This window comes from Lepidochelys olivacea, assembly GCF_965140295.1.
Source record: "Lepidochelys olivacea isolate rLepOli2 genome assembly, chromosome: 17".
NCBI lineage: Eukaryota > Metazoa > Chordata > Testudines > Cheloniidae > Lepidochelys > Lepidochelys olivacea.
The window spans coordinates 14,128,571-14,152,012 of record NC_140427.1 but is presented as its reverse complement, the minus strand read 5'-3'; the positions used below and the strand labels follow the sequence as shown (position 1 = coordinate 14,152,012).

Sequence of the window (23,442 nt, the reverse complement as noted above, 5' to 3'; positions counted from 1 at the left end):
GCACCTCTTTAGTTCCTCTGCAACTTCAAAAGTGATGACTTGTTACCTGATTTTAAACTCTTCTTGGATGTTGAAACCCACTATCCTAAGGGAAAGAAGCAAAAGCCTGTACACTATGGTTTAAAGACAGACCTGTGAAAACACACCGCATAAAGGAAATGTGCTAAATATATAGTCACTTTCCCCAGCAAACTATAAAGAATACTCAGTGGGTTTCAGTGAAATATGGAACTTGTCTGACAAGTGAAGGATAACTAATGAGAAACAGAGCTGTATCCCACTGAAACCAATTGTGTTTTGTTATGGAAAATATTTATCAAGCCTTTTTTTTCATTTGTTGGTTCTTCAAACAGTGCCATAATAACTCCTCTTACGTGCGGTGTAATACAGCTTTGCTCATATGCATTTCAGTTATTTGAATTCTGAAGAAGTTATTATGTTGCCCATTGGATCTGATCACACTGTATATGAATATTTTAGATGGATGTTTTGTTCATCAGTGTAACGGTCATTCTTTTGCCACGGGAACTGGCTTCTACATGGTGCAAAGACACCAAATGTACAGCCTGATTATTTATAATTTCAGATCGAAAGATGAAGGAATAGTCAAAGCTGGAATTTATCTGATCAGTGAAAGAGATCATACAGTTGCCACATGTTTTTGGAACAATACTTCTGTATCAAGTGTACCTCTTTTATAATTATCCAGAAAAGCTGAGATTTATGTCTTATAGTCTCTTTGCCAAATTAGACACGATTTTCATTATTTTGCTCAAATTTTAGAAAATGAAAGAAATGACTCAGTTGGTTCCCAGTGCTGATTCAGCATTCCCTTGATTAAAAATGGTCTGATTACCAGAGAGCGGGATTATGGCATTCAGTGATGGCTGCTTTCTTCTGTTTTGTGAGATTCTGTTACCCTGACTATGGAACAGACTATGACAAATATTGAATACGTGAGCTAGGATATTAGTAAACAAATGTTTTTGAAATATTCTTTTAGTTTCAGAACTAAATGGCAGCTGGAAAATAGTGATAGATGATGCTCAGAGTATAATTTTTTTGAGTGGTGCATTTATAACACCTGCTTACCTCAGAGTTGGTGGGGGAAGGGTTTTAACGATATCTTCTTATTGTGAGAGAAGAGTTTACAAATGTACATCAGTTAAACTATGTAATATATCTGGTTAAAAAGCCACAAGAAATTCTCAAAGCAGTGAAACCAGGTAAATAGCATTTTGTAATCATAATGAAAGGTATATAGAAGAGATGGGGGAAGGTATATATTCCCTGGCTGGAAAGCTGTAGCCAGAAAACAGTTTGGCAATTTTTGTTTTTCATATTTGGGAGAAAAGAAGGAGAATGTCTGTCTTCACTCTAGCCTAAATATGTGACTATATTGGGAGAAGTTTGGGAGGGAAGTGGCAAAGTGAAATGTCTCTACAATTGTAGGAGTACTTGTGGCACCTTAGAGACTAACAAATTTATTTGAGCATAAGCTTTCGTGAGCTACAGCTCACTTCATTGGATGCATTCAGTGGAAAATACAGTGGGGAGATTTATATACACAGAGAACATGAAACAGGGGGTGTTACCATACACACTGTAAGGAGAGTGATCTGGTAAGGTGAGCTATTACCAGCAGGAGAGCTCGGAGGGCAGAGAGGGGGGAACCCTTTGTCGTGATAATCAAGGTGGGACAGTGAAGCTTCCTTTCCCAGGCTGTTAATGGTTTGGGGAGAGAATCCATCATCCCTGAAATTAGTGGAAAGCACTCGGCATTATAGAGGATCAGGCCCCGCCCTTAGCAAGGAGGAGGAGAAGAAAGCTCTGCTGTTCAGCTCTGCCTCACTTTTATTCTTTGTTTCCATTTGAAACCCAAATCATAAAACTGCCTGCAGAGTGGCTGCCTCGCTGATGCTGTTCCTATAAATGAGAATTCCAGCTTTTATGCTAATTCAGTTTCAGGTTTCTTTGAACCTGCAGTTTATGGGCCTCTGCTTAAAACTGCAATCTGTTCTGCCTAAAAGAAGGGATTACAAAGTGTTTTTAGTTCTGCAAATGCTGCAGAAAAATAATAAATAAATAAATAAAAGTTGCACTGTCATTAATACTCCCCTGTGAAAGTTTTCTGCTTTGTCAAATTGAAAACTTGTCTTGAATTTAAATGTTATTCTGCAACACTATGTCAATTCTGTTTCTTTCTAATTGCTGCTGTCAAGAATTTACATTTTGCACAGCATTCTCCCCCCGCCCCCCCCCGTCTTCCCTTAGTGTAAAGACCACTTTCCTCCCCTCCCCTTGCCCCCCGAAAGGCAGTCGAGCTTCACTTTCATCTCATGCCAAGAGCCCACCTGGGGAGGCAGTCGTTTACCTTGTAGGCTGAGTGTGTAACCACAGTAGAGCAGATTCAATCCCCCTGGCAAAATCCAGCCTATTTTTTTTATTGACATCTGTTGCCACCTTTTAATGTATACAAGAGCTGTAATTTTGTTTGTGATAGCATTCATCTAGGTCGTTACTAGGGACAGGTTTATTTTGTAAAACATTACATTATCTTCGGGTTCTTACTCTTTGGGACATTATACCATCAGACTAGCTGTGTGAAGCCGTTTCTTTAAAAACACTTATAGCTCCATAAATTCTTTCCTCATAACCCCCCCCCCCTCCATCTCATATTCTCTAACAGATAAAATTATGTATATTTTCAAAGCATTATTAAGGACTTTATAGGGTATCATCACATTCACAATTCAGACACTGTAATGCTTTTTGAAAAGATAAGCCACTGAGAGGAACCATAAATGTTTCCAGTTTCCAACAGAATACCTAAGTATTGGAATAGCCAGTTTTCACATGGCCAGGAAATAAACTGCACAGCTTTCCAGGTGAGAGAGAGCTTGCCATGTATGATTTAATACAATATAATCTGCCATAAATTTAAAATTCATTTGCACGTTGCTACAGAGACGGGTAATTCTTTGGAACTACTGCACCGTTTGGAAGCAAAGCTGTCCACGTATTGCTCAGCATTTAGGCTGCTTCAAGTCGTCCTAACTAAGCTGCATTGGACCTAGATACCTCCAAGCATCTTTAAAAGACACCACAAAATTCTGGGGTCAGTTCTGACACAAGTTCATTGGGTCTCATCAGATGGCTGTAGGCCACAGCTGCTGCAGAAACAGTGATAACCTTCTCAGAGACCACAGATAAATTAAAATAGAATTTGGGCAAGGTCTTACCAGGGCAAGGGACAGAAATGTCTTAAAACCTAGTCAATCCAGATTTTTATTCAATGGAAAGGATTGGTATAATTGAAAACCTATTTTTCTGAGTCTGTAACCCTGATCCAAAGCCCACTGACGTCAGTGGAGTTTTTTTTTTGTTGACTTCAGTTGGCTTTGAGTGAAGCCCTAAGATCTGATCCTTTCATTCTAAAGATTAAAGTGCGCATGCAAGCAGGAAAATTGGGCCCCACTACTTATCCACAGGACATGTATGATGAGCACAGGCATGCCCACTGCCCTGCCAATCTACTTTAGGGAGAGGAGAGGGTAATTCAGTGTTAGATTTCGTGTAGACTAAGGTTTCAGGTCTGAATAATACGTTTGAAAAGTCTTGTGTAGACAAGGCACAGTGGCTAAAGAAAAGTATACACTGCCTTGTCCACAACAGAACTTCCAAATGTGCTCAGATATGTTAGCTAACTTGGTCTAATTTTACACCTTTAATCCTAGACCAGGCCTTACTGTCCATGCAGTCCTTGGATACTTTGCTTATAGTGCTTACAAAAGCTCTGTTTATATTATTTTTGTAATGGGGATTCCTGTCCCCTAAGAATTGGACATGAAAGAGCCATTAGAGAGTAATGACTTTCAGTCACTGCCCAGCTCAGCTAGACTTAACCAAGTAGCTAGAAGTGAAATCTTCTGCATCCCGTTACCAGTAGGAGGTCATGTAATCCATTCCATTGCCAATGCAAGATTGTTATTTACAATACATGTATATTAAGAGCTTCAAAAAGCTGTAAAATAGTGAGGGTCAGATTCTGTTCACTGTTATAGTGGAGTCCCTCTGGTAGTACACCAGTGTGACTCAGATCAGAATTGGACCATGAGACTGATCCTATCCTGAAGGATTAGAATTTCTATCACAGTTTGACTAAATAACACCCTCTGTTTAACAGCCATGTAATAATCACCCTGCATGTTATATTTATAACCACTGTGTTTATATGGGGCTGTCGTGAACACATTGTTATTATTATTACTGTTAGTACTATTTGTTTTGTTGTTGTGCACATTCCCACTTAGTTGTCCCAGGGGAAACCACTGTAGTGCATGCAACTGTACCTGAAATATCAATTCTGGGGCAAGGCACAAAATAATGTTGGGGAAAAAAGTCATCTTTCAGGGATCATACAGTGGAACCCTCAGGAACTGAGTGATCTCTGCATAAAATCCTATAATCATATATCAGAAACCAGTAGGAAGGCTTTTCTTAAGCAGTTGACATAGCTCTGCTAGCTTGCATGGCTTACTACCTCCCTACATTTTTATGTTGCAGCTTTTAGGAATCAACAGCTTTATTCATATATCCAAATGTTCCCCTGGGGCCTCATCCAAAGCCCATTGGTACTAGTGGAAACCTTGCCACTGACTTCTGTAGGCTTTGGATCAGGCTCCAAAATTCTTAGGCCAGCTTGAGTCTGATAAAGAGTGGCAGAAGGAGGACAAGGAGTCTTCCCTGCCTTCAACTGCCCCCTGTGGGGGAACCAGTGCAGTCAGTGTGGAGAACATAGGCCCAAGGGGAGGGGCAGAATGAGACCAAGACCATGACCCTGCTGACTCCACACATCAGCTAACAGAGCTGAGTCCATCAGAATTCCTCCCAGGCTTCTGCTGCTGCTGTGTACCCCCCCATCCACTTAAACTGCAACCTGGACCTTTAAAATATAGATTTGCTGGGCACGGGCCTGGGAAACTGGTTGGTCCTGCAAAGCCACTGGAGTCCATCATGCTGTTATCCCCAGATTCCTTTCTAAATAGCTGTTGGCATGATACACAAGTTACTGCCTTATTGTGTCTATATAATCTTTAGATTCGACTCCCAGTGAAGAAATGTTATGATCTCATTGCAGATGCCATAGTATAGACATTGTACTTGGATACGTATTGTTCATATGGACTACTAGTTTTAGCATAGTATAGAAATCAGTAGCAAAATTCCCATGGTTAAATCAGACCTGTCCTTGCATGGGTGTGTACTGGGAAGGTGCATATGTATAAACCTGCCGCCCCCTACCCTTCAACATACGTGAGTAGGAGGCAGCTATAATTTACTTCCCAGCGCCCACTCAGCCTGCTTTCTGTGCTCACCATCCCTAGATGGTAAAGGCGTAGCCAGGGATGCTAGCTAGAGCAGTGGTTCTCAACCAGAGGTACCTGTACTGAGAGGTCTTCCATGGGGTACATCAACTCATCTAGATATTTGCCTAATTTTACAACAGGCAACATAAAAAGCACTAGTGAAGTCAGTACAAACTAAAATTTCATACAGACAATGACTTGTTTATCCTGCTGTATATACTATATGCTGAAATGTAAGTACATTATATTTCAACTGATTTATTTTATAATTGTCTGGTAAAAATGACAACATAAGCAGTTTTTCAGTCATAATGTACTGAGACACTTTTGTACTTTTATGTCTGATTTTGTAAGGAAGCAGTTTTTAAGTGAGGTGTAACTTGGGGGTACGCAAGACAAATCAGACTCCTACAAGGGGTACAGTAGCCTGGAAAGCTTGAGAACCAATGAGCTAGAGACCTCCCCACGATACCCATGAAACATTGATATATACCTTTCAGCATCTGCACTTCTTCCCATCTCCAGCTCAGCTAACTTCGTAGGAGGCTTAACCGCTACTGTGTAGTTTGAGTGAATTATTACAGATGTAATCATAATAATGTATTTGTGTTTTTATTTTTGTTGTGGATCTTCCCAAGTGTCTGTGGGGGGTGTACAGTGGCTAGATTAATAAATATAGTTCCTGGTGGTCCTAACAGTTGGTGTTGGAACTAAAATAGCAGAAGTCTATGCAAAAACAAAAGAATCACTGCAGTGTCTGCTTAATCTCAGAGACCAAAGTGTCTCAGTTTAGTCACCCAAAATCGAGGCACTCACAATTTGTCAACACTTGAGAATTCTGGGTTTCATTTTTAAAACCAATGACACATTTCTCCTAGGGGATAAAAATGTCTAATTCTTTATACAATAATAATGTGTTCAGTATGTTGGTGCATGTATGGTATTAGTAATATACAATGCAATTTCTAGCATCTTTTCTTGTGCAGATTTTCAAAAGCTTTACCAATTGACGTTTACCTTCGTCTGCAATCTTAGCTGTAGTGGGCATAACCCACAAATGGGCTCACTTCATCTACCACTGAAACGTAGCCAGCTGTGGAGTTGAATGTGGCCGCTGTTTAGCAGCTGGCAGCAGTACTGCACAACAGTTTAGGTCTGGAAGTGTCAAATCCCTTTTCCTCATTGAAATTAATGGAGTGCTTTAGACAGTCAGGCAAAACTGGAGCTCAAGTTTGAATCTTGCCAGGATAGTAGGAATAAGATTCCTACATTTGCCTAAAGTGCCATGAGATCTTTAATGAACACAAGTGATCAGGGCCTTGGTTTTATAACTCCACTGAAGCAGCATGCACAGATGTTTAGCCCTGCTCATGTGCTGTGCCTCACATGAAGTGGAAAATGAAGAGCTGTTGTGTGAGCATCTACCTGTCCCTGCAACTCTCCTCTGGCGTTTGAGCCCTGTAGTCAGAACATCCATCCATAATTCATAGTCTCATGTATCCTATCCAGCTTCACTTATTCCAGAAACTTAGTCACCCTGGCACCAGATAAGCACCTGCACCCAAATGTTGAGAAAGCCATGCAGGGGAGCTGCTTCTGGTCCCAGAGTGGGACAGTACAGTTGCAGGATAGTACAAAGTATTAGGTAGGTAAGTGCTGGAGTTCGGGGGGTGGTGGTGGCCAGTTGAGCAGGGGTAGGGTCAGGCTGGTGTGTAGTAGGACAGGGCAGGCCTAGGGCTAGAGGGGAGCAGGTGCGTTTAACCATAGTGGGAAAGCATAGGGTAGGACGGAGTGGAGGCACAGGGAAGACAGGCTGGGGCACAGTGGGTCAGGGCGCCGAGAGGTCAGGCTGGGGCGCAGTGGGGCAGGGTACACAGCACGGAGAAGGCAGTCTGGGGCGCAGTGGGGCAGGGCACACAGCACGGAGAAGGCAGGCTGGGGTGCAGTAGGGCAGGGTGGCCAGGCTGGGGTGCAGAGGGGCAGGGCCTGGAGAGGTCAGGCTGGGGCGCAGTGGGTCAGGGCGCAGGATGGCCAGGCTGGGGCTCAGTGGGGCAGGGCGGCCAGGCTGGGGCATAGGTGGGCAGGGGGCAGGGCGGCCAGGCTGGGGCGCAGTGGGGCAGGGCGCACAGCACAGAGAGGGCAGACTGGGGTGCAGTTGGGCAGGGCGGCCAGGCTGGGGCGAAGAGGGGCAGGGCGCAGGGCGGCCAGGCTGGGGCGCAGTGGGGCAGGGCGCAGGGCGGCCAGGCTGGGGCGCAGTGGGGCAGGGCGGCCAGGCTGGGGCGCAGTGGGGCAGGGCGCAGGGCGGCCAGGCTGGGGCGCAGTGGGGCAGGGCACGGAGAGGTCAGGCTGGGGCGCAGTGGGGCAGGGCGGCCAGGCTGGGGCGAAGAGGGGCAGGGCACGGAGAGGTCAGGCTGGGGCGCAGTGGGGCAGGGCGCAGGGCGGCCAGGCTGGGGCGCAGTGGGGCAGGGCGGCCAGGCTGGGGCGCAGTGGGGCAGGGCGCAGGCGGCCAGGCTGGGGCATAGGTGGGGCAGGGCGCAGGCGGCCAGGCAGCGGTGCCGCGGGCCGGGCTGGCTGTCAGGCTGGCGGCGGAGCAGAGGAGCAGGGCGGGGAAGGCGGGCGGGAGGGGAGGAGCAGAGGCCGGGTGGGAAGTCCCTCTCGGAGCGCGGCGGAGTCTCTGCCTGTGGAGCGCTCCTGGCTAGACACGGCGCTGGGGGGGGGCGGCCGCTGCAGCGCGCTGGGGCGGCCCTGGGAGAGGGTCCTATGCCGCCGCCGCCCGCCGGGAGCCCTTCGGCAGGAGCTCGGGGGCCGCTCGGGCGCCTCCTTTTGTGCGGCGCAGCGCCGGGGGCTCGCGTCCGGCTCAGGATTACCGGGTGCAGGGCCGCGGTGTGGCGGGGAAGGAGCGTCGGGGCTGGGCGGCTCTCACCCCCCTGAGCCGCTGTTTCCAATGGAATTCACTTGAACCCGGCCGCCGGAGAGCCAGGGGCCGGCGCCGCGCGGGGGGGGGGACTGGGGCACACCCGGGGGCAGCCGCTTTGTCTCCGAAGAGGGGGGGACGAATCCAAAGACTTTTTTTTAAAAAAAAAAAAAGACACCCCCCCACACACACCTCACCCCACCCCCGGCTTCCGCCTGCCCCCCCAGCCCAGGGAGGAGTGTGAGAGTCCGGGGTGGGGGAGCGCCTGGGATCCGGAGCTCCTCCAAGCGGCTCGTCCCCGGGGCACCGGGCGCAGGTTGGAGCGCGGCCCGACCCCCCCGCGGCTTGCTGCTGCTGCTCCGCCTGGGTTTCTTTGTCCTGCTGCCGCAGCTCCTTGGTTAGCTTTCCGCGGCCGCTGCTTTCCCCGCGCCCGCTCACGCCCGCCCCCCTCGCTCCCTCTCCTCCCTGGGAACCATCTTGCCGGGAGAGGGGGGCTGTTCCGCGCTCTTCGCTCGCTCTCCAGCAAGGATGGCTGGCTGTGTGCTTCGGGTTCCCCGCCTGGAAGGAACTGGCCTTTGAAGGATTAGTTTGGGTGTCGCTTGGAGACTTTTTTTTTTTTTTTTTTTTTTTAAAAAAAGCCCATCTGGATCGGAGTTCGCTGGAGACGGGAGCACGCGCGTTCACACGCACGCCAGCACCAAAAATGCACTTAGGGCTGTCAGTAGCGCTTTACCCTTTGCGATCAGGTAAATCCCCCCCCTTCCCCCCTTTGCATCTTCCGCTCTCCGCTGGCGGGTTGGACCTGGTTGAGATCTGACAGCCGGGGCAGTGGGGGGGAAGCTTGCACCGGTTCGAAGACTGTTTTGCCTGCACTTCGCTTTCTTGGGGCTTTATTGATCCCCTCCCTTTGGGTGGTGGGGGGGGGATGTTCTCTGTGTGGTTCGAGGGGGTCCTCTGTCCGCAAGCACCGTCTCTGTTCCCACCCCACCCTCCCAGCAGGATGTGGGACTCTCTGGGCAGTTCAGGCATGTGCAATTTCAGATTCGCCCCAGTCTGGATCCCGTTCTTCACAAACGTGTTCCCTCCCCGGCGCCCCCCGGCAAGCCGACCTGGCGCGAGTTGGAGGAAGGGGCGCGCGGATCCCTTTCATATCCCCTTCGCCTCGGGGATCCCTGCTTGCTCCCTCGCCGAATGAGCTTCAGGCTGCTTGGCACAGGACTGTCGGGACGCGCCCGGCCCGGACGCCTGGAAATGGCAAGCGGCATGGGTGGGTGGTGTGCACTTGGGCTGCGTTTGGGATCGCTGCTCTCGCGGTCCAGACCCGGAGCGGGGAGGGGGAGAGAGAGCTGTTGACAGGTCTGAGGTTGCTGGGTGTTTCGCAGCGTTATTTGGGCTGAAGCCTTTGGCTCGTTCCCTCACTGTTGACATTTGGTGGAGTTTGCGTGTGAGAGAGAGAGAGAAGGTGATCGGAGGAGGGGGAATTGGGGGAAGGTGCCCCGTACTCTGGGGACTACCGCTGGAAATAGACCACCGCTGGGGGGGGGGGGGGACACGGACTCAAAGGCTCCCTCTGAACATAAGAGTGAGGGGTCTTCACTGCCTAAGTTGGGGCTGCGCTTCGGTTTCCATGCCCCTCGCTAACGGGGGCTTTGCATGCGGGTGGAGAAAATGGCAAATGCGCCCCCGCGCTATTGAGGAGTGAGCGGAAGCGAAGCAGCCTGAGCCCTTCCGTGTAAACCCGGCGGGTGGGGTGGACAGGTGCGCGGGGAGCCCGGTTCGGAAGTATTTCATGTGAGAGTGGGCGGGTTTGCAAGCGCTTAAACAGCCTCTGTGCCAGGGCGCCTGCCTGGACAGGCCAGGGTTTAGGAATACATCCCCTTGAATGGAAGGACGTTCCGAGATGGGGGGAGCAGGTTATTTTTTTGTCGGCCCCCGAGATTGCTGGCTTCTGTCGTTCGTGTTGTAAAGGGCTAAACTGGGCTTGGGAACTGAAATAAGCAAAGTACAAAGGGGCGGTTTATAATCCGCTTCAGCAGCATTTCTCACGCTGCCCAAGACAAGGCTAGAGGATGATGCTCAACAGAAAAGAGACGTTTTCCTGGCAGAGTGCGTGTTCTGCATGCAGGCTCTCACGGGTTTCCAGAAATGTGATGACACCACCAGAGACGGTGTCTTTCCAGTAACTCCTCAGATAGGACTCGAACAGTGGAAATCATCCGGATGGTAGTGAACGAACACACATTTTCTCATGGAATGGAAATGTCTCAAATATCCAAGTCAGTCTCCGTTTCTTAAAAAATCAAGGTCTGACAACATACTTCCCTCAAATCATCAGTCACTAAAGTAGAAACACGCTATCGTTTCCTGCCAATAGATTTTCATTGTCGTCGTGCAAGAGATTTTAAGTCAAGAACACTTGCAGGCGTTGTATTTTAGTGGATTTTTTGCGTTCGTATTGAATGCTTTTTGAAAATGGTTTGTTTTTGTTAGGTGTAGGTGCCACTGGATTGGGCTAATTAATTATTGTAAAGAAAGTAATAATTGTATAGGAATTAGTTAATTATTGGACCATGTTTGGTGACGATTTTTTTTTTTTTACTATTAGTTGTGTACTTTGCTGTTCACCCAATGAAGCTTCATATTTAAAAACAAAGTTCTAACTTGCTGTTCGAGCTAACCAGGCGGTTCTTGTCTATATGCATCCTAACACATGCGGTGTTGATGGGTTTTTTGGTTTTCTTTTCTTTTTTAAGTTGGTACTGTTAGAGTCAACAATGCAGTTAATAAGGCAAAAGAGGCATTCACTTTCCAGTAACCTCTGTCTTTGTAAAATTATCTTTAATTTATTGTATAGCCCTGCTAATAATCACATCCCTAATTTGGGTTGAGGTGTAAAGGTTGTTCATGCAGAATGTATTATGTACCACATTAGGTCTAACAAATGTCACAGGCAGACTTCACAGCAGAGTTTCTTGTGTTTTGTAATGAACCGGAAAAAATTGTCACCTGGATATTCTGAGCTTGGAAAAAAGCTCCCCCCCTCCCCATAGATCAAGCTTTAAAAAAATATTTCTCTCTTTTCCCATTGTTGCGGGGGGGAGTTATTAAGAAGCACACACATTTTCTGGGCTATTTCATTTTGAAATGCTGGAATAAAAGAATTTCAAAACCTATAAGCAATTTTTTACAATAAAAGTAGTTCAGGCTTGATTTTTTTCAAAAGCAGGATGAATTGGGAAGAACTTGACTTTTAAGGGGAAACTGATTTTAGAAAGGCAGTTGCAGATGAGATCCAGCCTGAAAGGCTATTGTTTGTAATCAGAGAACAGGATGATTCTCACGTTTATGAAAATATGGAAAAATCTCCTAATGTGTTGGAAGAATGTCCAACTGTTCTTTAAAACACATGGCTTCCTTGATCTCTTCAATTTGTACTTTGTTCCCATGTTTTCATTAATTTCAAGAAGGGCATCACTGGATAATAAATCCAGTGTTTACAAGGTATTTAATTAGAAAGAAATATCCTAGCTTACCTTTTAAATAATACATACAACATTAATCTGGCAAAATCCATTTAGAATTGGGAGCAAATAGAGCAATTTTTAATAAATAAGAATATAAAAAAGATACTTTAACTTGATGTTAAATTAATGAATACTTGCTTGTTATTACATTATAATACATTGTATATAAACTGACGTGTGTATCTCTCTCTCGATAGATTTATATATATATCAGTTTATATATAATGCATTGTGTAATATAGTATATGTCTAATAAATTAATTTTGCTAGACACAACTTCAGAAATGACCTCCTGATTTAAGTATATATGTATAATTATTTGCTTTCCAAGTACAGGATGTTTTTAAGCTTTGTTCACTGAATGAAAATGGAAAACAATGCTGTATCATAGCCAAACACCAAGAAACTAAAAATATTTTACAAATTTTGCTGTCTGTATTTTCCCCTATGTCCTTAATAGAATATTTTGTTAATAAGCACATTTAATTGTATAAAATGTCAAACAGCTGATTATCCCAAAAAAAGTTGTACCTGAAATATGGTTAAATTTTAATAGCTTTATTTTTTGTATAATTTGTAAATTCAGATATTGTATAGATTTAAACTTTAAGTGTGTGTGTCTGTGTGTGTATGTATGTATATACCCATATATGTACACACGTGCACAACAGAAACATAAATAGACTTGAACTTTTAAATGTTAGGGGAGTAAGTTGTTGGTAAGGAGAACCTTTACAGGGATATTTTCCCTTGGCTGACTTCTTAACATTTAGTTCTTGGAACAGAGATACACAGTTGTTTTACATGAAATTTAAATAAGGTTTCAGTTTTATTGATAAAAAATTAGTCAGCCTACTGATGTGAAAATTGTAGTAATAATTATGAAATGGGTATTTTTCAGAATAAGCAAAGATCAAGCTGGCATGATGGAAAAAATACAAAATAGTTATCAGTTTATGCAGATAGAGTAGTGTCTAGATTATTTTGACCAAAGTGAGTCCAATGCTGAGATATTTCCGTTAAACATTAATAATGTCTTGTTTAATAAACAGCATGTTATAGCAATTCAGACAAACACTGGCCTATGTCTGAAATGATAAATACACTGGGTCTTAAAAGAAGAATTTTTAAAAAGAAAGAAACGCGCAGAACTGCAAACACATGAGACTGGAATGAGTAATTCAAAATTATGGTATCTGTCATAGGCTGCAAAATCATTGTCAGAACAAGTTGGGTTGCCTTATGTATCACAGTACAAAAATATATTTTGTGTGCAGCTAATATGTCGAATAAGGAATCATTTTTTAATTTATTAACTAGAATCTTTCCAAATAAATATCTGCACTGCAGGACAGTGAAACACAGCCAAATAGCACCATCTTATGGATGTTTTTTTCTGGAGCTACAGCTTTCATCAGCTTTCTTGTTTTGTCAACCTATTTTGGTTTTTCTAAGGTATATAAATATACACATATTTTAATAATATGTATAACGTGTACCTTCTTTTTCATTGGTATTTCAGGCATCTGATGCCAGCTCTGAAAAATTATTCAACACTGTTACAAATAAAGGTAAGACTGCAATCCCCATCATAAGCATATATATTTTTTCTACATGCATTTCTTTTCATGGCAATTTCAATTTGAGATAAAATGTAACTTGTTGTGCAGGAATGTAGCAATCAGCTTGTTAGTGCTTTTTATGTTTCCCTTGGTTTCAGACATGTTCTATATGCTTCATAATTGCTTTGCCAGAGCAATATAACATAAAGACTTTAAATAATGCATTGCCTGCCCGGTCAGAATTAATTTAAATAACAATATTAGGGAATAGTTTATTTTACAAATGGCTTTAATTTAAGCTCATTTAAATAACGGCAACTGTTTTCAAAATGTTTTAGCATGATTGTTACTCATCAGTTACATGATAGACATGGAATTATGAATAGCCAATTTGTACTGCTGACAGTAATAACCAGCCAGCATTTAGTATTCACAGGATAATAGTAATAAACCATGGCTTGCTGTGCCGTATGCTTTCTGTAAAGTTAATAAACGATATAGAGACCACTTTTAAATATGCAATATCCCATTCATATCTCCCAAACAGCAATATAAAGAGAGAGTGGCTAATGATTTAACAGTACATTAAAGGAATACTTGCCTTAAATCAGTGTCAGTGGGCTTCTGTGTAGTGCTTATCTGAAGCAGCATTGTTGAAAATAATGTGGGGGTGCTTTTCTTTTTGAGGGCAGAGTGGGGAGAGAGTCCTGAATCACTAGCTGAGCCAAGGTGTATAATTCAAAGGCTTTAAATTGCATAAAATCTATTTGATCGTTTCTCTCAAATCCCCCTCTCCCCCAACACCTGTTTAGTGGCAGTGCATGATAATTGCTTAGTAAGAAGGTGTGCGCTTTCAGCTCTAATCTCATACAGTCTTAAATTATAATTTCATTGGGGCACTGGAGCAAGGGTTGAGTAGAAAATACAGGCTTGATTATACTGAAATTTAAGCCTTTTCTGTTATCTAGGTGAATAATTTGGATGGTGACTTATACTGTGTCCTTCTCACATAGAGCTTTTTTGGTTTGGTTGGTTGGTTGGTTTTTTGTTTTGGTTTGTCCTGTTGGATCATTTTTAAATGTGAAAAATGCCACATCCTGCCAATTTCTGTACCTTTTGATTCCATAGAGCTGCGGAAGGTGTACCTGAGGGCATTAAGCAGCCCCTTATATTTGGGATTCCCATGCTGATACACTACTTCTGAAATTACTTTGATGCATATTGAATTATATCTATTTTTAATTGCCTTATGGACCTGTCTTCCTGTTTTATGTATTAACATCCTTTTGAAGAACAATCTGAAGGGGTTGGGTTTTTTTGGTTGAAATAGGTTATCCAACTTGGCAAACTTATGTTATCTATTCTATTTAAATTTGAATTTACAGCCATCCTTCCTCCTCCCTGGAAAATATAGGTCACCAAAAGAAATAAAAAAGAGGAAGACTTTTGTGTGTTCAGGGACCCCAGACCTCCAAACTACATGTGACTGCACCTTTATTTTGCTAATTTGCTGTAAAAAGCTTTGGAATTTGAGTAGTCCTTTCTTGGGATTGAGCCAGAATAGAATAGAAGCCAATCCAGTGAATCAACATTCCTGACTGATAGCCTGTAACTAGGCTGAAGGGATCTCTTCAATTGAAGGATGAAAAGTGATTGATGAAGACTAGGCCCTTGTTCCTCTTCCTTTCGTTTTCTTTTTAGAATCAAACACATTGCCCACATTCTTATTTTTGTTTACTTACCCAGTTTGATTTGTGGCATCTATTAGGTTGTGAATAACCATGCTTGACAGGGAGCCTTTTCTTCTGAGGTACTTTTCTTTGGTGATTTAGTTCCCTTGAAAGGATTAGGGTTTCTTTGTGTAGCCTAAAATCAACATAGGCTTTTCGAAGCTTTGCTTGGGAAACCATACACAAATAAGCTTTTTAGTTGATGGTAGATTATTCCTTTGCCCCCTTATTTCCATCAAAATGGCATCTTTCTTTTCTCCTCCTGAGTTTCCCCTTCAAGCCATATGCTAATTCCTGTTGGCAACATGAATGACAAGGGGGAGAATCAGTGCAAATCCAGGTGCTGAAAAACTAGGCTGACTGGTTTCATTTTGTTTTGGGTGGTTTTTTTTTTCCCCACTGGAAGAAAGAGATTAAGGGGAAGAGGGTGGAAAAAGCACAGGGGACAGTTTTGTTAAAGGGATTAACATTCAAACCGCTAAATATCAGGAAAATAATCTCAAAAAGATCCACTGTTTAGAGATAATGTCAATAATTGCTTCCAGACAGGTGCAGAGATTCTCATTATGGGCTGGGGTTTGTTGTTAGTCTGTCCTCTGAGTGTCTGCTGGATGTATGGTTGAGTAGACTGTCAAAGAACTGTCAGTTTGATGCATTTCAAGTTCAAGTTCTCTTTTTTGCAAAGTGGGCTGTTTGCTTTAGAGCCAGCTCTTCTCCTGTTTTGTCCAGTGTTCCTTTTGCCAGAAGCAATAAAAATCAGCCTAAGAAAGGTCAAATTTGCATTTGGTAAACCGCGACGAAAATCTTCAAAGCCCCTGGCTGATTGAACAATCTGACAAGGTATGGCAAAATGACAAGCATACATCCCTGGTCTGCCTCTCAAATATCCCTCAAAATTATCTACATGCTACTCAAATGTGGTGTTCTCTCACATTTATTGTTTTAAAATGATTTGCATCGGAAACAAAAGATTATGAAACTGATACGACAGAAAAAGTTATTTGCACAAAAGGAATGACTTCCACTGCATTTTAATTATTAATCGGTTGTGTCCTTCATTTTGGGTATTTGTCCTATACTGTATTCCCTTTTATTATGTGGTTAGTTATTGTATTCCAGTAGCACCCAGAGGCCCTTGTGCTAGTCTCTGTACGGACACACAGCAGGACACAGTCCTTGCTGCAAAAAGTTTAGGGCAAAATTTTCAAGCCACTTAGAGGTTTAGTAATCTACGTTTCCTTGAAAGACACTGAAAATAGGACTTAAGCTCCTAGGTCCAGATCCTTAAAAGATATTTAGACCCTTCAGTTCCTACTGGGGATTTAGATGCCTAAATACTTGCTGTTAAGTAACAGGTGCTTTTGAAAATGTTACTCAGAATCTAAATAAACAAGACAGCCAAAGAGTACAAGAAAGGAAGTACCATTTTAGAAATAGGAAACAAAGGTATAAAGAGATGAAATGATTTCCTCAAAGGCATACATGAAGTCTGCGGTAGAGCTGTGGCTTGAACTCAGATCTCCTGAGTCCCAGTCCAGTGCATTAACCATAAGACCTGCTTTCTCATTTGGGATTTGGCAGATTAAGAGGTATGTCCATGGTTATAGTCTGCTAGTGATGTTTGGCAGATCTCCCAGTCGATTTCAATCAGTATGTCTGAGTACAAAAATCAATTGCAGGATATGCCCTTTAGGTCAGTGGTCACCAACCAGTTGATCCTAGAGGATCGACCAGTCGATTGTCATCTCCGGTGGTGCAGTGTGGCTGCTGCTAAGGCAGACTCCCTACCTACCCCGGCCCCAAGCCACTCCTGGAAGCAGCCAGCGCAGCTCCGCGGCCCCAGGGGCGGGGAGGCAGGGGTTTCCCTCCACGTGCTGCTCCTGCCTGCAAACACCGCCCCCACAGCTCCCATTGGCTGGAAGAGCAGCGGAGGCAGTGCTTGCAGAGAGGGGCAATGCACGGCAAAGCCCACCCCAGGGGCTGAAGGGGCATGTTGGCCCTTTCCGGGAGCGGCGTGGCGTCGGGGTAGGCAGGGAGCCTGCCTTAGCCTCTCTGCGTGCACTGCTGACCGGGAGCCGCTGGAGGTAAGTGCTGCCCAGTGGGAGGCCGCACTGCAACCCCTGAGCCCCCTCCGAGAGCCTGCACCCTGAACCTCCTCCTGCACCCCAAGCCCAGCCCTGAGCCCCCTCCCAAAGCCAGAATGCTGTACCCCCTCCTGCACCCCTACACTCTGCCCCAGCCCAGAGCCCCTTCCTGCACCCAAACTCCCTCCCAGAGCCCGCACCCTGCATCCCCTCCTGCACCCCAGCCCCCTGCCCCAGGCTCAGCCCAGAGCCCCCTCCCACACTGCGAACCCATCGGCCCCAGCCCAGAGCCTGCACTCCCTTCCAAACCCCAACCCCTGCCCCAGGCCGGTGAAAGTGAGTGAGGTGGGGGAGAACAAGCGACATAGAAGGGGGGGATGGAGTGAGTGGGGCGGGGCCTCGGGGAAGGAGCAGGGTAGATCCTGGTTTGCCCTTAGATTCAAAAAGTGATCTTGGGCATTAAAAGGTTGGAGACCACTGCCTTAGGTGCTTTAAAAGGACATACCAACTTTCCTTTGAGGTCTGAAAGCATCAACATTAACATCATTAATCCTGGCCCATGTATTGAATGTTGTTAACCAAATTTTGTAGTGTAATTTCCCAGAGTAATGAAGTTCCATTATCTTTCGATAACAGACACACTTCAAAGTCACAGTTCTGGAGCCGGCAATTTCTCCTACTGGCTCTGTACTCAATGTATGTTAACCCCTCTCCCCAGAAAATAGCCTTTCCTGTAGGGGAAAAAAATGATTCTCAAACTGTTGAAGTTTTATTCTGTATACTATACTGAAGTTTTCTTTGATCAGGAGCCCAGTTAGGCTGTTACAGCTTTTTATGTTCAAATTGTTTACAGGATGTTCATGTAAACTTTATGAATCCATCTGCCTTAGTGCCAAAGCCAGCTGTCAGGGAAATATTTAGTCTCTCAGCATGAAGTAGATAGATAGGTGTGGGTTACCAGTTGGCCGTAGCAGCTGAAATGCTGCTCATGGCAAGCTCTGGCTTTTTAGGTTGCTCTGGAGAGAGATTGTCCTCCAGAAAAATAGGCACAAGTTCTTGTTTCTCCCGTATGTCTGTCTGGTACATCATTTCTTTAAGACCCCCTGCCACATCTGTTTTTGCAAACAGACAGGGAAGTGAAACAGAGAAATATTTCTCTTCCCTGATCCGGTTCACAGGAGTTCCTGTAGTGGAAGAGAGGTGCTTCTCTCTCCAGGTGAACCAACCTCACCCCATTTCCCATAGGGAGTGTAATTCGGATTCACCACTACATACAAAAAGCATGGACACAATCTCAGCATACCTAAGTATAGCAAAAAACCACCACCACCACCCCATACTGGGCAGACAGACAGCCCCCCTTTCTGCCCTTTACCCTCTCTTCTCAGGAATCCAGAGCAAGCTTCCCCAAACTACTCACCCACCACCACCTTCTCCTCCTTTTTTTGGCTGCCACCTTCACATCTCTGTAGATCTACAGAGGGCGGGTGGTGTGTGCATCCCCAGCCTGCTACTTCTGTGCTGTGTGTGTGGTGCCTCCACTACCCTTGGAAACTATCCAGTCGGTTGGCCAGAGAAGCCCGGGAATTATCGTACTGCAAGAGCAGCTCCCTGCCCGGAAACATTTTCTTTGTGCTTCCGAAGAGGGCTCACTCCGTAAATGGGACTGCGACCAAGGCATGTCCCCAAAGGAGACTTTGTGAATTGGGTCTGTGGGCTTTGGGTCACAAAGGAGTCCCTGATGCAGAATTAGACGGCGAACTCATCTGGCAGGCCATATCCATGACATTAAATGTTGCCATCCTGTCCGTTAGAGGCTAGGCTGAAAATCACAAACCATTTGATGAGGTTTGCTGTTTCGAAGACCCCGATGTTCTTGTAATGAGGCAGTGCTGCCAACTGGACTAGGAGAAAGACTGCTTTGTTTGAGTCTAACTTCAGAGTTTAAAAAAAAGTGTGTGTGTGGGGGGGGGTTGTTTTGGGATTGCCTTTTGCTCTAATTTCTAGAAGAGAGTTAGTTAGCTTGTGTTCTGAAGGCTTTATCTGAACAAAAAGCTTGTTGCGTAGTGTTGCAACTGTGCAGTTCATATCCATCAGCATGAATACATTTTGCACTACTGAATGCAAGATGCATTGGCAGAGCCAGCTGTTGACATGGTGAAATTGTTCTGGTGCTCTCAGTAAGGGAGCATAGGTCCACCTCTACACCTACATGCCATCCTCCCTCCTATGCTCAAATCACAGCCGCCGCCTCCTCTGTACACTTTCACTCTATCCTCTCCCCATCCGCAGTTACACTGTGTTCTTTCCCCACAGCTAAAGTTCTAGAGGAGAGTTCTCCAGGGCAGGAGAGTGAGCTAGGGCTGCCAAGTGTGGAAGAGACAGTAGCTATAATTAGCTATAATTTCTCAAATTAAGCTTTAAAAATACAATACAAGTAACTGGTTTCAGAGTAGCAGCCGTGTTAGTCTGTATTCGCAAAAAGAAAAGGAGTACTTGTGGCACCTTAGTGGAAATATTCCTTGAGTTGGAGATGTCAAAAATAGGATTCTAGGTCACCACAGAACTGTATTATGTTCGTGGGGGTGGAGGGGCTGAAGGAGAGATCCCGAGATAGGACAGATTCTTCTGCTGGGCTAAGAGTATAGTTGGATAGATTAACAATATTGCTACGTGGGTTAAGGGAACCACTGTTGTGGCTCCTTGTGGCATGCAGTAGTTTAGAGAGTTTAGTGTCCTTTTTCTTTTGTAGAGAAGCAAAGTGTGTGTTGTAAATGGCTTGTCTAGTTTTTGTAAAGTCCAGCCACGAGGAAGTTTGTGTGGAAGGTTGGTTTTACTAACCCACAGAGACCTTCCTACCAAGACTACAAAAAGAAGGATTCTGGGTGGACTCCTCCTGAAGGTCGAAACAACAGACTGGACTTCTACATAGAGTGCTGCCACCGAAGTGCACGGGCTGAAAATGTGGAAAAGCAGCATCACTTGCCCCATAACCTCAGCTGTGCAGAACACAATGCCATCCACAGCCTCAGAAACAACTCTGACATCATAATCAAAAAGGCTGACAAAGGAGGTGTTGTCATCATCATGAATAGGTCGGAATATGAACAAGAGGCTGCTAGGCAGCTCTCCAACACCACTTTCTACAAGCCATTACCCTCTGATCCCACTGAGGGTTACCAAAAGAAACTACACCATTTGCTCAAGAAACTCCCTGAAAAAGCACAAGAACAAATCCGCACAGACACACCCCTGGAACCCCGACCTGGGGTATTCTATCTGCTACCCAAGATCCATAAACCTGGAAATCCTGGACGCCCCATCATCTCAGGCATTGGCACCCTGACAGCAGGATTGTCTGGCTTTGTAGACTCCCTCCTCATGCCCTATGCTACCAGCACTCCCAGCTATCTTCAAGACACCACTGACTTCCTGAGGAAACTACAATCCGTCGGTGATCTTCCTGAAAACACCGTCCTGGCCACTATGGATGTAGAATCCCTCTACATCAACATTCCACACAAAGATGGACTACAAACCATCAGGAACAGTATCCCCGATAATGTCACGGCAAACCTGGTGGCTGAACTTTGTGACTTTGTCCTTACCCATAACCATTTCACATTTGGGAACAATGTATACCTTCAAATTAGCGGCACTGCTATGGGTACCCGCATGGCCCCACATTATGCCAACATTTTTATGGCTGACTTAGAACAACGCTTCCTCAGCTCTCGTCCCCTAATGCCCCTACTCTACTTCCACTACATTGATGATATCTTCATCATCTGGACCCTTGGAAAAGAAGCCCTTGAGGAATTCCACCATGATTTCAACAATTTCCATTCCACCATCAACCTCAGCCTGGTCCAGTCCACACAAGAGATCCACTTCCTGGACACTATGGTGCTAATAAGCGATGGTCACATAAACACCACCCTATACCGGAAACCTACTAACCACTATTCCTACCTACATGCCTCCAGCTTTCATCCAGACCACACCACATGATCCATTGTCTACAGCCAAGCTCTATGATACAACCACTTTTGCTCCAACCCCTCAGACAGAGACAAACACCTACAAGATCTCTATCAAGCATTCTTACAACTACAATACCCACCTGCTGAAGTGAAGAAACAGATTGACAAAGCCAGAAGAGTATCCAGAAGTCACTTACTACAAAACAGGCCCAACAAAGAAAATAACAGAACGCCACTAGCCATCACCTTCAGCCCCCAACTAAAACCTCTCCAACGCATCATCAAGAATTATAACATTAAAAAACCAGTTGGAGAACACTTCAATCTCTTTGGTCACTCGATTACAGACCTAAAAGTTGCAATTCTTCAACAAAAAAACTTCAAAAACAGACTCCAACGAGAGACTGCTGAATTGGAATTAATTTGCAAACTGGATACAATTAACTTAAGCTTGAATAGAGACTGGGAGTGGATGGGTCATTACACAAAGTAAAACTATTTCACCATGTTTATCTCCCCCCCCCCCGTAATAGCTCACCGTAAGTGATCACTCTCTTGTTACACTGTGTATGGTAACACCTATTGTTTCATGTTCTTTGTGTATATAAATCTCCCCATTGCATTTTCCACTGAATACATCCAATGAAATGAGCTGTAGGTCACGAAAGCTTATGCTCAAATAAATTTGTTAGTCTCTAAGGTGCCACAAGTACTCCTTTTCTTTTTGCGAATTCAAGTAACTGTGAGCAATGATATTTTTTTATTGGGGTGCCTGAAATTATTATTTGCAAATGTAATTTTAAGAGGCCTTGCCCATTTTTACTGATAGCTTAATAAAACTATCAGATACTCCTTTTCTCTGAATTTCTGATCCTGTTCTTTTAAGAATTTATTGGAAATGTTGATTTTAGCAAAGTCAAATTAATCCGGTATCAGTGAGCAAAATGGCAATATTTACAAAAGCATAATTTTATCTGTTCTGGCTCCAGTATTTATTTTGTAGATTAAGCTCTATTTGATTTTCTCAGAAAGACTTCTCAGCATTGCACTGCAAAATAACAGAAACCACAAAAATAAAGTCAAAATAAGATGGAAAAATTCTTTGGGATAGAGTGTTTTGATTACAAAGATTTTGACGTGAACTACTTCTAGATTAGTGAAGTCCAAGTTGGACTCTGGCATAAAATTTCATAAATGAAAAGGCCCGTCGACCTCCTGTATCTAGACTATTGTGAGTCACTCCACTGTAATAAACCGTTGTTTTCTCGGAAAATGTATGTTTATTTAACTGGGTCTCTTTTTGCTTCACAATCTGGATTCTATTCAGTCAGTTACCACTCCAATTAACTAACAATTATTTAACATTAACAGTAATTACAGACGCCAGTTAAGCGCCTACAGATGTCAACTGTTAGCTTTGTACCTAATCACTCAATGAAATGGAGAAAGTTCAACAAACATCAATTAGCCAAGCAATTAGTATGAGTTAGGAAAGAGCATGTTATCATGTGTGAGCTGATTCAATTTATTTTATTTTGTCAGTAAAACACACACAGAGAGAGACAAGCAGCAATAAATTATTGAGATTAGATAAAGCTGTATTGTTTTGTTGTTTACCCAAGATTTTCCCCCCATCTCTTTTATTTTCCTTACATAAGTTAAATATACTTTACCATGCATTTGTTATCTTAACAGATATATTTCATTTCAATCGGAAAAGCACAACAATGTTCTTTTAAGACTACAGACTCGAGACTATGGACCCAGATCCTCAAACATATTTAGGCTCCTAACTAGTATTGAAATCAGTGGACGTTACGAGCCTAAATACCTTTTGAAGACCAGGGCATGTGAGCCTGATTCTCTTCTCACTTTCATCAATTTTACACCTGCATAGCTGTCGACCTCAATGAAGTTACTCCTCTTTTACACACTAGAGGAGAATTATGGAACATACACAGCTGTAATGTATATGTGATTTAAGAAAATATTGAACAATATTAATTGATTTCCCCCACTGTATTTCCTTTAAATTTATTTATATTTTAAATGCTATCTGATTGATTCAGTTAATTTCGGTAAATAACCTGGGCCCACCCAGCAATATGCTGTGTGGATGTGTTCTGTGCTTCTTTTGCCAACTCTTGAGACTTGGCCCCCTTCACACCAGTGGAAGATCACTCTCTCTGGCAGCCCAGTCTCCTCCTCCTGCAAGATAAGCAATTGATCAGCTATTTGTCAGTGCCAAGGTGGGTGAGGTAATATCTCTTATTGGA

At 44.2% G+C, this 23,442-nt stretch overlaps 1 protein-coding gene across 6 annotated transcripts in view; it reads left to right on the top strand.

The window, feature by feature from the left end:
• AUTS2 (activator of transcription and developmental regulator AUTS2) overlaps positions 1–23,442 on the top strand; it is a 986,777-nt gene that overhangs the window by 881,620 nt on the left and 81,715 nt on the right. For all 6 annotated transcript variants that reach the window (XM_084650935.1, XM_084650936.1, XM_084650938.1 and 3 more), the window contains one exon: positions 13,330–13,378. In XM_084650935.1, the coding sequence (XP_084507061.1) occupies positions 13,330–13,378 (49 nt within the window). The remainder of the gene's footprint in view (positions 1–13,329; positions 13,379–23,442) is intronic.